The sequence below is a fragment of the Lucilia sericata genome, unplaced genomic scaffold, assembly GCF_015586225.1.
Source record: "Lucilia sericata isolate MDLA Ls3-8-SP2 unplaced genomic scaffold, ASM1558622v1 Contig000151F_arrow, whole genome shotgun sequence".
Taxonomy (NCBI): domain Eukaryota; kingdom Metazoa; phylum Arthropoda; class Insecta; order Diptera; family Calliphoridae; genus Lucilia; species Lucilia sericata.
In genome coordinates, this window is record NW_023994182.1 from 364,324 (window position 1) to 377,193 (window position 12,870).

Below are 12,870 nucleotides of genomic sequence, written 5' to 3' on the forward strand. Positions count from 1 at the left end.
AACCGAAATTCTTATTAATCCGACTTATATATAATGAACTTAATGTAATTTAACTGTTTATTTAATACTTACACGTCTGCCAGATTTATCCGATTTTTGTGAATCATTCAAATCATCGTTACCTGCAAAATGATATATAAAAGATCAGTATTTTTCGTAAGCTTTAAGTCTTTATAAAAATTTACCATTCATGCCACCGGCAGCCTTGTCTTTAGCAGCCTTTTCCTTGGCTTCTTTTTCTTTCTTCTCCTTTTCTTTCTTTTCCTTTTCTTTGCGTTCCTTCTCCTCCTTTTCCTTTTGTTTCTTATCCTTTTCAGCCTTTATTTTATTTTAAGTTTAAAAAAGAGAAAGTTTAAGAAAAAATTATATATAATTTATGTTGAAAGTTATATCGTTTTGATAACATTAAGACATTAAAGCTTTTAAGCATGCTTTCATACAAAATATGAGAGAAAATTAAACAAACAGAAAAAACACAAAAACTAAAAAGCTTTTTTTTTTGTTTGAGAAAGCAAAACAGATAACTGAGTAGAGTTTAAAAGCGTTATTTAGAGCGATAGAGAGTTCTTTATGGAATTAAATAGATTTTGTCAGTTAGTGCATAATCGGGGCTTTCACGTCCACCTATACATTATTTAAAGAAAGTTTTTCAAGTTGTGAGCTTCTACAGCTTCTCCTTAAAAACTTTCTAAAGCAAAATCCAAAATGGCCGAAATCTCAAAATGTTCTCCCCAATAGTATTTTCTTAAACAGATAAAGAAAGTTTTTAAAGTTCTGAACTTCTCCTTCAACACTTTCTAACATAATATCCAAAATAGGGGAGACCTCTACATGTTCTCCTCAAAAAGCTTTCTATATATTTTTCCTTATCTTTAGATCCATTTGAAAGCTACTTTATCACCTACTTGCCAATTTGATATGTTGTCAATTAAGTCCGAAAATAGGCCTTCGCAGAGGTCTATTCCGAAAGGTATGGTCCTAGAATTCTAGATCTATTTGTCAGTTGATTTCTAACGCTGATAAAGATATTGTAAATTCCCGTTCAGAAGATCAATCAAAAAAGTTTTCCTAACTTTTATAGATTTACATATCGAAAATCCCTACTTGATCCACCACTTCCGAATTTGAACAGCTTTTAACTAAGTCGGTAAATAGTCTCTTATTTTACCATAATACAGACCTTTACTTCGGATACTTCAAACTCTAAGATATCTTAAATGTCCCTCTTGACAAGTTTAGACTCGTCCAAAAGCCTTACTTGATCAACTATTGGCCGATCAGTCCGCATAACGGCCTCTTATTATAAAGAAGGGCATCTAAAAAAGATCCAAATACAATGACAAACGGATTCTTTTTGTTCCCCTTGACTAGTTTAGAACCGCCTAAAAGACTTACTTGATCAACTATTAGTGTCCTATTTAATCAGTCCGAAAACGGCCTCTTATCATAAAGAAGCGCATCTATAAAAGATCCAAAGACTATGAAGAACATATTCTTTTCATCAACGAGATAATAAATTTTATTAATTAGGACCCTGTCTATTACACGTTTCGAAGAACCTTGACATCTAGATCTTTGTTTGTCTTACTTTAAATTTCCCTTTTTCAACACTTGTTTAGATCCATCTACTTGATCAATCACTTCATGATCTGACCAGTCTTTAACTAATCCTTATATATGCGGTGATCTAGGAGCCTGAGACTTCTATACCTTCTTTGTTTATTGACTTGTTCAGATCCATGTTAAGGCACTACTTGATGTACAACTTCCTGATTTTATTAGATTTCTTCTTACACCTAAACTTGCTCCATACTTCACGATAACATAAAAGACAGAATCCAAGAAAAACTCAATAAGAACTCCTACATATTAAGACTCACAGTATTTTGTTTAAAACTGATTTAAAATGAAGATCTATATATTGGCTTAATATAAAATATCTGTAAATCTTTTCAGATCATCGAAACTTTAAAGACTTAGAATGATTGATCCGTTTACAGTCAATCTGATAAGTGCCTGATATCTGCAACTTGTAAGTGGTTCAAACATAACCTTCAAACTCTGATTTATTAAGTGGGAACTGTTCAGATTAAATTTGATAACTCCCTAAATCTTGTAAATGGTTTAATCATGATCTTGTTAGCTTCCACTTCTCTCGCTCTCTTCCAACACTATTTAACAAGATCGTCGAATAAGATTCTAATTGGGAAACATTTTCAGTTCTTTCTTTCTCTCTCTCTCTCTCTCTCTCTCTCTTTCTCTCTCCTGACTTTAAAATTACAAAATATCGGTCTAAATAAAACCTAGATTATCAGCACTCTATCTTACTCTTTTAGTTCTATTTCACCAGATTTGGGGGAGGAACTTTTTAACTTGCACTCAATTTTGCTTTTAAACTCTTTAAAATAATTTGTTTTAAAAATATTTCTTACAAAAAAATATGAATAATTTTTGTTAAAATTTAAATGCAACTTGGATTTGTGTGTGTATATGTAAATAGTATATGTAAATATGTTCAGTATTGAAATTAAAGTAAAAAAAGGTGGCAAGTGTGTGTTTTATGTTTTAAGACAATTTTGAAACAAAACATTAAGAGAGAACATGTAGTATAAATGCCAATTATGGTAACAAGGACTCACACAAATCCTATTTATAAGATAAAATTATATATTTTTTATATAAATTTGTTATGGAGCTTGGTTTTTCTTAATAAACGTTTATTAAAATACTATATAAAGCATAAGTTAGTTAAAAACATTTAGAGCTTTTTAAAGATATTTTAACAGATATAGAGAAACCATTTAGTAGTTTGAAAAGGGAGTTATATGTACATATAGAGTTAAACATTAATATATTTACATAATGAAGAGTTAAAATTAGTTAAGTATTGACTTTTTTTTATAAAAATATATCAAAAGAAAGGACAAAGCATTTTAAAATATTGAAATGTCTTTACATTTTTCGAATTTCGAAGAGGGCGATTGGAATTAGTTTGACACACTTGGATTATGTTATTGTAACAGGTCCATTTCAGTGGCGAATTCCCCTCTGGGGAAATTGGATTTGATAATATTGATTTGAGCCAAATAAGTTTATGTTATTGATTAATATTGTCCAACTTGAATTATTTGTTCTAAATTTTTTATTCCAAATCGCACTTTTCGAAATCTGTAAAGGTAAAAAACATCCAATATTCTCGATATATATAAGACTTATTAAAATATCTTGATAGGCAAACATTTAAATGTTAGATTATATGATATGAATTTGATATTTTATTATAGAAACACATAAAAATACAAATTAATAGAAATAATTTAAAAATCGAAATTTGGAAACAAATAATAAACCCAAAACAAGGTATATTCTATATATTAGTTCCGAAACTGGTTCTAGAACGCATGTAATCTAGAGGGTGGGCTCCACGTAGTCGATTTGTGCACAATCATGCATTGACTCTGCAGTTCTCTGTTAGCTAATCGACGTAGTTCTAGTCTATCAGTCCGGAGGACATGGTTCGGGTCCCCAGATTCTGGTAAGCCTGATAGCGGCCCAGATTTACTTCCCAAACGAAGAACCTAACTAACAAACAAACTAACTAACTAACTAACTAACTAACTAACTAACTAACTAACTAACTAACTAACTAACTAACTAACTAACTAACTAACTAACTAACTAACTAACTAACTAACTAACTAACTAACTAACTAACTAACTAACTAACTAACTAACTAACTAACTAACTAACTAACTAACTAACTACTAACTAACTAACTAACTAACTAACTAACTAACTAACTAACTAACTAACTAACTAACTAACTAACTAACTAACTAACTAACTAACTAACTAACTACTAACTAACTAACTAACTAACTAACTAACTAACTAACTAACTAACTAACTAACTAACTAACTAACTAACTAACTAACTAACTAACTAACTAACTACTAACTAACTAACTAACTAACTAACTAACTAACTAACTAACTAACTAACTAACTAACTAACTAACTAACTAACTAACTAACTAACTAACTAAATAACTACTAACTAACTAACTAACTAACTAACTAACTAACTAACTAACTAACTAACTAACTAACTAACTACTAACTAACTAACTAACTAACTAACTAACTAACTAACTAACTAACTAACTAACTAACTAACTAACTAACTAACTAACTAACTAACTAACTAACTAACTAACTAACTAACTAACTAACTAACTAACTAACTAACTAACTAACTAACTAACTAACTAACTAACTAACTAACTACTAACTAACTAACTAACTAACTAACTAACTAACTAACTAACTAACTAACTAACTAACTAACTAACTAACTAACTAACTAACTAACTAACTAACTAACTAACTAACTAACTAACTAACTAACTAACTAACTAACTAACTAACTAACTAACTAACTAACTAACTAACTAACTAACTAACTAACTAACTAACTAACTAACTAACTAACTAACTAACTAACTAACTAACTAACTAACTAACTAACTAACTAACTAACTAACTAACTAACTAACTAACTAACTAACTAACTAACTAACTAACTAACTAACTAACTAACTAACTAACTAACTAACTACTAACTAACTAACTAACTAACTAACTAACTAACTAACTAACTAACTAACTAACTAACTAACTAACTAACTAACTAACTAACTAACTAACTAACTAACTAACTAACTAACTAACTAACTAACTAACTAACTAACTAACTAACTAACTAACTAACTACTAACTAACTAACTAACTAACTACTAACTACTAACTAACTAACTAACTAACTAACTAACTAACTACTACCTACTAACTAACTAACTAACTAACTAACTAACTACTAACTAACTACTAACTAACCACTAACTACTAACTACTAACTAACTAACTACTAACTACTAACTAACTAACTAACTAACTAACTACTAACTAACTAACTAACTAACTACTAACTAACTAACTAACTAACTAACTAACTAACTAACTAACTAACTAACTAACTAACTAACTAACTAACTACTAACTAACTAACCGACTATCCCCCAGTACGAATGTTTAACTTGTACTGATGATACGACAAACGGGTATCTCAATAGGTTCTTAGAAGTACAATTTTTTTTCACAGAAGAAGATCCAACAGTAAGTTATTTGACGTCAGTAGATCCCATATATGTAGCTACTCCAGCTGAAGTGGTTCCGTTTACATGCGTTCTAGAACTAGTTATTTTACAACTAATTCTCAAAGTTTTCCTGGGAATTTAATATTCACTTGTTGAAGTATTAAACCTTTTTGAACAGGGCTACAGAGTTAACAATTTTGAACACAACAAAGAATTCGAAAAAAAATTCAAAACCCAAAAATTTTCAAAATATCGAAAAAAAAAAGTATCTACAGCAACTGAAAAAAAGCCTCAAAACTAAAATAAACAACTAAAAGTAAAGAAACGAGTCCAACTAAAGAATTTACTCCAAAAAAGAAAAAAACTTAAATACAAAACTAAAGAAAGTGGAAGAAACCAAAAAGTTATTTTGAGAGTGAAAAAATAGTAGAAAAAAACAAATATGTAGAATGTAATAATAGCAGAAATGATAGAAGATGTGTTAACCTGATCATCAGGGCCCATAAAGGCGGCTGCTGCAGATGCAGCATCGGCCGCAGCACCGGTATTAGTCTCGTAATCACCTTCGAGGGAACTCTGCGAAGAAGCCGAAGCAGTACCAGTGCTAGATTCACGTATCAACTAAGAATAACAACCATAATTGTCGTCATGGAATTTGGAGACACACATACACACAGAGAGAAAGCAATAAAAAATACCACAGCAACAGAGTAACGTATTGGGTAAAACGTGTTTAGTTTAAAAGGAGTAAGTAGAGTTTATGGAGAGTGTTATATAGGTGGGTGTATTGTTAAGATTTTGTAGGGAAAAAAGGAAGAAAAGTATAAAAAACAAAAGAAAACAAAAACGCGTTTTAAAGCGTGTTATAATTATTTGAACACAGGTGTAAGTGTTAAGTGTAGAGTGTGTTATAGGTTGTGTAAGGAGTTGCAATAAGAAAAATAAATGCAGGATTAGTGTGTGTTTAACAGTTTAGTGAAGTTTGGAAAATAGTAACAAAACAATCAAACCGTTTTCAAAAGGATTTTGAATATTTTTCGTAAGTAAATTAAGAAAAAAACAAAATAGGGAATAGAAATCAAAGGTTATTAAGTAATAAGTTAATAAGTTTGGTTTTTTGTTTCAAATATGAAAACAGAAAAGTAAAAAAATGTTTTAAAATTTCCTTAAAATCTAGTGATTTCATAACTTTTCTTTTGAAGAGGGTAGGAGGGGTGGAAAAAGAAGAAAAACAAAGTTAAGCTTAACTTACCTTATCCTTCTTATCCTTTTTCAAAGGACTGCGACTGCGTGGTGAATCCAAATCGGGTATATGCTCAGGAGGATGACCCATGGTATGACGTTTCTGTGAATCCTTTTCCTTTTCGGCTAAGGCCAAGGCTTTAAAAGAAATAACATAAAAATTATAAAATCCCGCACAAATCCCACTTTAATTACTCACCATCCATAGACCTAGAAGTCAAACGTCTGCCTGACAAACTTCTATCGAATTTAGGAGCCTCACGATCTACCGGATTCTTGCGACTCTCATACATGGTACGTCCCGAGTAACGGTATTTCGAACCAAAACGTGGAAATAGTGTAGATTTGTTTGGTGGTTCAGGTGTCATCAAACGGAAGAAGGTATGATGTTCGACACATGACTTCCAAAGCTTTTTCGCTGCTCTATGATTGGCTAACTTAAAGCCAATGGTCACCTCATGCTGTTCAAACTCACCGGGACGTATTTTGATATAGAAATGATGACGCTTATAGGAGATTTTCAAGATTTTGGGCCAAGCAAAACGATTGATGCGTAATCTGATAGAAAATAACAAATATATTAATATAGTTTTAATCCGATTGAAAGAAAAGCAACTTACTTGTCTCTGTACACCAATAAACCGGAGGCACAAACGCCCAACATGATGTCTACGCCTTCGGAATCCTTTGCGGGATGTAAATCCACACCATACATGGCCAATTTCTTGGCATTTTCCAAATAATGTAATTCAGCTTCGGCTGGTGATTGGCCCCTGTTGAGAAAAATGCAAATTTATTAATTTAATAGATTTCTTATGAATCATTCTTTAATCTTAGATTGTAAGTCTAAGTCCCCTAACTGTAGCTGTACCAGCTTATTAAGGAACTAAGACTCTAAGTACTTTGTGGTTTCTGGAGAAACCTATAAAACTATTGATGTCGCCGTCACATCTAGAGCCTGTTCTGTGGAGCGTTGTTGTGATTCAGAAATACTTCTAAAGAGTTTTCAGGGAAGTAGTTCTCTGGCACCAATTCCCTTTCAAATAAGAGACTTATGGCTATAATCTATGTCACTATTCATAGAATACGATATCGTTTGGAACTATGGAACACACAAATTGGCAAAAATATCAGTTCTTTCGTTTTCAAACTAAACCTGTAGTCTAAAGGGATAAAAAAAAGATCTAGTTCTTGAGAAAAGTACTGATTCCAGAATCATTATATACAACGCCAGTTCAGATTTAAGAATTATTTCCATTAGTGTTTCTAAAAATGTGTATTATCATCTAAAAATAGGGTCTAAAGCTTTTCTTCTAAACAAATGTCAACTCCTCCTCAGAACTAGTTCCGAAAAAATAACTAGTTCTAGAACTGTTCCTAATAAAATCTATTTACTTTCGAAAGCTTCTCCTTAACTAGTTCCTAGGGTGACAATTTCATTCTGAAAAAGAACTAGTTCTTGGACTGTTTCTAAGAGTGTATATCTGTTTTCTCCTGAACTAGTTCCTGGGGTGACAATTGTTAACAAAAACCATCGATTAATGATTCCAGAACCGTTTTATAGAACAACTATCGTTTCCATTATGATTCCAAAGAACCAGCTCTAAAAAAAGAACTAGTTCTTATATTGTTTCTAGGAAAATTCATTTCTTTTCTACTAAACTAGTTTCTAAGGTGATAATTTCTAAGATAAATCATCGATTAAGATCCCATCGATTCCGAAAGATAGAACTAGTTCTTTAACTGTTTCTAGGAAATTGTCTGTTTTCTACTGAACTAGTTCCTAGGGTGACAATTTCTAACAAAAATCATCGACTAATTATCCCAGACCCGATTAATAGAACAAATATCTTTTCCATTACGCATCCACAGAAGCAGTTCCGAAAAAAGAACTAGTTCTTAAACCAGTTCTAAGAAAGTGTAAAAGCTTTCTAAAACTTCTCCTGAACTAGTTCAGCAGTAAACAATTATGAACATAAATCTTCGATTAAAGAACAGAACTAATATCGACTCTTGAACACCTGCTTAGAACAAGTTCCGAAAATGGGATTAGTTCCTAAACTGTTCTCAAGAAAGTGTATTTGCTTCCTAAAGCTCTCTTAGAATTAGTTTCTGAACTGTTCCTAAGAAAGTGTATTTGTTTCCTAAACGTTCCCCTGAACTAGTTCTGTGGCCAACAATTTCGAAGAAAAGTCATCGACTAAAGCACTAGTTGCATGTAATACGACCCTGGAACTAGTTCCTCAACAGTTCCTAGAAAAGTGTATTTGTTTCCTAAAGCTTTCATTTAGCTAGTTCCCAAGAAAGTGAACTAATTCTGAGAGTAACAATTTTGAAGAAAAGTCCTCGACTAAAGAACTAGTTCTCTGTAGAACTTCCCTAGAACTAGTTCATCAACTGTTTCTAGGAAAGTTTATTTGTTTCCTAAAGCTGTCATAGAGCTAGGTCCCGAAATGTTGCCAAGAAAAAAGAACTAATTCTGAGAGTAACCATTTTAAAGAGAAGTCATCGACTAAAGAACTAGTTCTATGTGGAACGATTCGAAGGAACGAATAGCAAGTTTATAGCCTTTCCACAGATTTACATCTAAAGGTGGCAAATTCGAATGAAAATATTAACCTCAAAGGCAAGTTATAAGATCCAGGGGCAACGGTACGATCTTGAAACATTTGTGGAACTAAAACAAACCTTTTCTAGGTACTTATGACTAAAATGAAAGTCCCTCTAAACTACACTTTCTACTCACTTGTGTGTCTTATGTAAATCCATAACTTTATCCTCCAATTCGGTACTCTGATTGGGAGCAATTTTGAAATCCTTCAAATAATTACGATTGGGCATATCCTTGGGATCATAATCGCCCATTTCAGATTGCACCAAATACGAGCCCAACAAAGCATGGGTAACGAAAGTACAGGGCAAACGGCCCTCCAATATATCATTGCGTACTTGTAGACACAAATGATAACGGGTGATGTCCTCTTGCAATTGCGAAGGCTCAGGAGGATAAAACTTCACAGCAAAATTCAAAGTCCAGGGATCAGTACGGAAAAATTTTGATACTGGTTTCTCCAAATCCAACCAATTTCTAGGATCTGTGGGTGTTTCATAGGTGAGACCAAAATAGTCTTTCTCCAAGATATTAAGACCAGCACAAATGGAATTTAGTAAATCACGGCCCTTGGCTTTGCGCTGGAATTATAAAAAATTATAAAAAATTTATAAATAAATAAAAAAAGAAACTTACATCAATGGTTACATCCAAAATGGAACCATCCAATAAGGTAATACGAGCCAAAGCCGCCTTCGAATTATTGACGGGTGATTTTTTACCCTTTGTGGGGGTTTCCGTTTCTGCGGCGGCTGCTGTTTTAGTTTCCGCCGGCATTTTGATTACTTCTCTGTTTAATACTCCTTTAAGTTGTTAATACAATTAAAATTTTGTAATTTTATTAAATTAAATTTAAGCTGCAATGAAACAAAAACAACAACAAATGGATTAATTTAAATTGACATTAACTGTTTGAAATCTGTATTTAAACTATATGGCTTTTAGTATAAAATGATTTAATCTGATGTGTTTAAAATAGATTAAAATTTATTTCAATTAAACCGAGATAAAAAAAAGAAACTATATGAGCAATTCTTTCTACATGATTATTCAAGTGATGTGTCATTTGAACTTCAGTCGTTTAGTCCAGTCATCAGAGAGAACTGAAATAAAATACAGTTAAATGTTTTTTTAAATAATTTTATTAAATGCTGTCATATTTCCATCGCCACCAACCACCACCACAAGTCATTTGAAAGGGGTTATATTGAGTACAGTGGGATTCACAGAAAATACATTCGATTTATTATTAAATAGCGAAGTGACCTAGACAATATTTATGAATCATTATTTTAGGTCCTATTTTTACAACAAACCTCATCGAAAGAATTAAACTATTTGTGTTTCTTCGGACGGAGGATTAACTAAAACTAGACGAATAAAAACGGAAGAGAACTAAACAGAACTAGACAGAAAAGACAGAACTAGAACAAACTACAACAGAAACACAGAACTGAGAACAGAACTACAACAAACGAACAGAACTAGAAAAACTAAACAGAAGAACTAGAACAGAACTACAGAACAGAACAAACAACAGAACTCAAACAGAACTAGAACTAGAACTAGAACAGAACTAGAACGAACTAGAACTAGAAAACTAGAACAGAACTATAGAACAGAACTAGAACTGAAACTAGAACAGAACTAGAACAGAACTAGAACATAGAACGAACTAGAACAGAACTAGAACAGAACTAAACAGAACTAGAACTAGAACGAACTAAAAAATGAACAGAACTAGAACGAACTAGAACAGAACTAAACAGAACAGAACTAGAACAGAACTAGAACAGAACTAGAACAGAACTAGAACAGAACTAGAACAGAACTAGAACAGAACTAGAACAGAACTAGAACAGAACTAGAACAGAACTAGAACAGAACTAGAACAGAACTAGAACAGAACTAGAACAGAACTAGAACAGAACTAGAACAGAACTAGAACAGAACTAGAACAGAACTAGAACAGAACTAGAACAGAACTAGAACAGAACTAGAACAGAACTAGAACAGAACTAGAACAGAACTAGAACAGAACTAGAACAGAACTAGAACAGAACAGAACAGAACTACAACAGAACTACAACAGAACTAGAACAGAACTACAACAACTAGAACAGAACTAGAACAGAACTAGAACAGAACTAGAACAGAACTAGAACAGAACTAGAACAGAACTAGAACAGAACTAGAACAGAACTAGAACAGAACTAGAACAGAACTAGAACAGAACTAGAACAGAACTAGAACAGAACTAGAACAGAACTAGAACAGAACTAGAACACTAGAACAGAACTAGAACAGAACTAGAACTAGAACAAAACTAGAACAGAACTAGAACAGAACTAGAACAGAACTAGAAAGAACTAGAACAGAACTAGAACAGAACTAGAACAGAACTAGAACAGAACTAGAACAGAACTAGAACAGAACTAGAACAGAACTAGAACAGAACACAGAACTAGAACAGAACTAGAACAGACTAGAACAGAACTAGAACAGAACTAGAACAGAACTAGAACAAACTAGAACAGAACTAGAACAGAACTAGAACAGCTAGAACAGAACTAGAACGAACTAGAACAGAACTAGAACAGAACTAGAACAGAACAGAACTAGAACAGAACTAGAACGAACTAGAACAGAACTAGAACAGAACTAGAACAGAACTAGAACAGAACTAGAACAGAACTAGAACAGAACTAGAACAGAACTAGAACAGAACTAGAACAGAACTAGAACAGAACTAGAACAGAACTAGAACAGAACTAGAACTAAAACTAGAACAGAACTAGAACAGAACTAGAACAGAACTAGAACAGAACTAGAACAGAACTAGAACAGAACTAGAACAGAACTAGAACAGAACTAGAACTAGAACAGAACTAAAACTAGAACAGAACTAGAACAGAACTAGATCAGAACTAGAACAAAACTAAAACAGAACTAGAACAGAACTTAAAATGAAAAATGAGGTTTATAAACCGGAATTTCCATAAGTTCTTAAACTAGACCCGTTGCGGAATGACTAAAACCCAATGATTACCCCGAGAAGGAGGAGAGAATGGCACAGGTACATAGTTGTGTCAAAAGAGGGGAATTCACTTTGATATCGCAATTGAATCGCCTGATTCCAATTTGAGATACCGTCTAGCCCTAGGTGCTCCATTTTCCGACATTACACTAAGGTGATGTAGATACTTCGAGATAACATGTCCGGGGTTTCTGTTGGACTCTCCTCATAGAAGCTCTTCTTGAACTAGTTCTATTTTACAAAATTTGTTTAAATCATTACTATTCTCCCCCACTGTATTGTGGCTTAGATATTTATTGTAGAAAAAAACGGAATATTTATATTGTGATGACCGCAAATTGTTATATCAAGTGTGAATTGCTGATTTGTCTACTATTTTTTTATGAAGCCTTAATAAACGTTTAAATTTCATTTCAATAATCTATTGGAAAAAAATAATAATAATTTATTTATCGATAGCCAATTTACCGCGGTTTTTTTGAAAAAATAAAAGACGCATAAATACAAAGTAAAAGCTATACATCAAAGCTGTGATGACTGTGATTCCATATTTGAAGGAGTTATAGGAAAAATATGTAAAAGAATAAAAAGTAGAAAAGGGTCATAGCAATTTTTAAACAGACAAGTTTTCACATTTGTATTAAGTTGCTCTAGAACCAGACCACTAAGTTCTGTTAGTGGTTCTACGAAAGCGTTCAAGAGTGGACAGTCGTTCTGTCGGCTAATTTATCATTGAATTCTGTTACAGTTAAAAAATGTTGGCATCATTTAACATATATAAGTATTCAAGCATTTTTACTGAGCAATTAGAAACATTAACAAC

The 12,870-nt window shown here is 32.3% G+C and overlaps 1 protein-coding gene across 4 annotated transcripts in view; it reads right to left on the reverse strand.

The window, feature by feature from the left end:
- Positions 1-12,870, reverse strand: part of LOC119601211 (protein 4.1 homolog) — a 135,591-nt gene that overhangs the window by 18,844 nt on the left and 103,877 nt on the right. For 3 of the 4 annotated variants that reach the window (XM_037952002.1, XM_037952000.1, XM_037952001.1), the window contains exons 4-10: positions 9,647-9,867; positions 9,146-9,591; positions 7,020-7,172; positions 6,599-6,957; positions 6,410-6,537; positions 186-318; positions 73-122 (exon numbers count right to left, since the gene is read on the reverse strand). In XM_037952002.1, coding sequence (XP_037807930.1) covers positions 73-122; positions 186-318; positions 6,410-6,537; positions 6,599-6,957; positions 7,020-7,172; positions 9,146-9,591; positions 9,647-9,787 — 1,410 coding nt within the window. In that variant the 5' untranslated portion in view covers positions 9,788-9,867. Of the gene's footprint in view, positions 1-72; positions 123-185; positions 319-5,643; positions 5,779-6,409; positions 6,538-6,598; positions 6,958-7,019; positions 7,173-9,145; positions 9,592-9,646; positions 9,868-12,870 lie in introns of all 4 variants that reach the window. The other variant, XM_037952003.1, reaches the window with a different exon arrangement.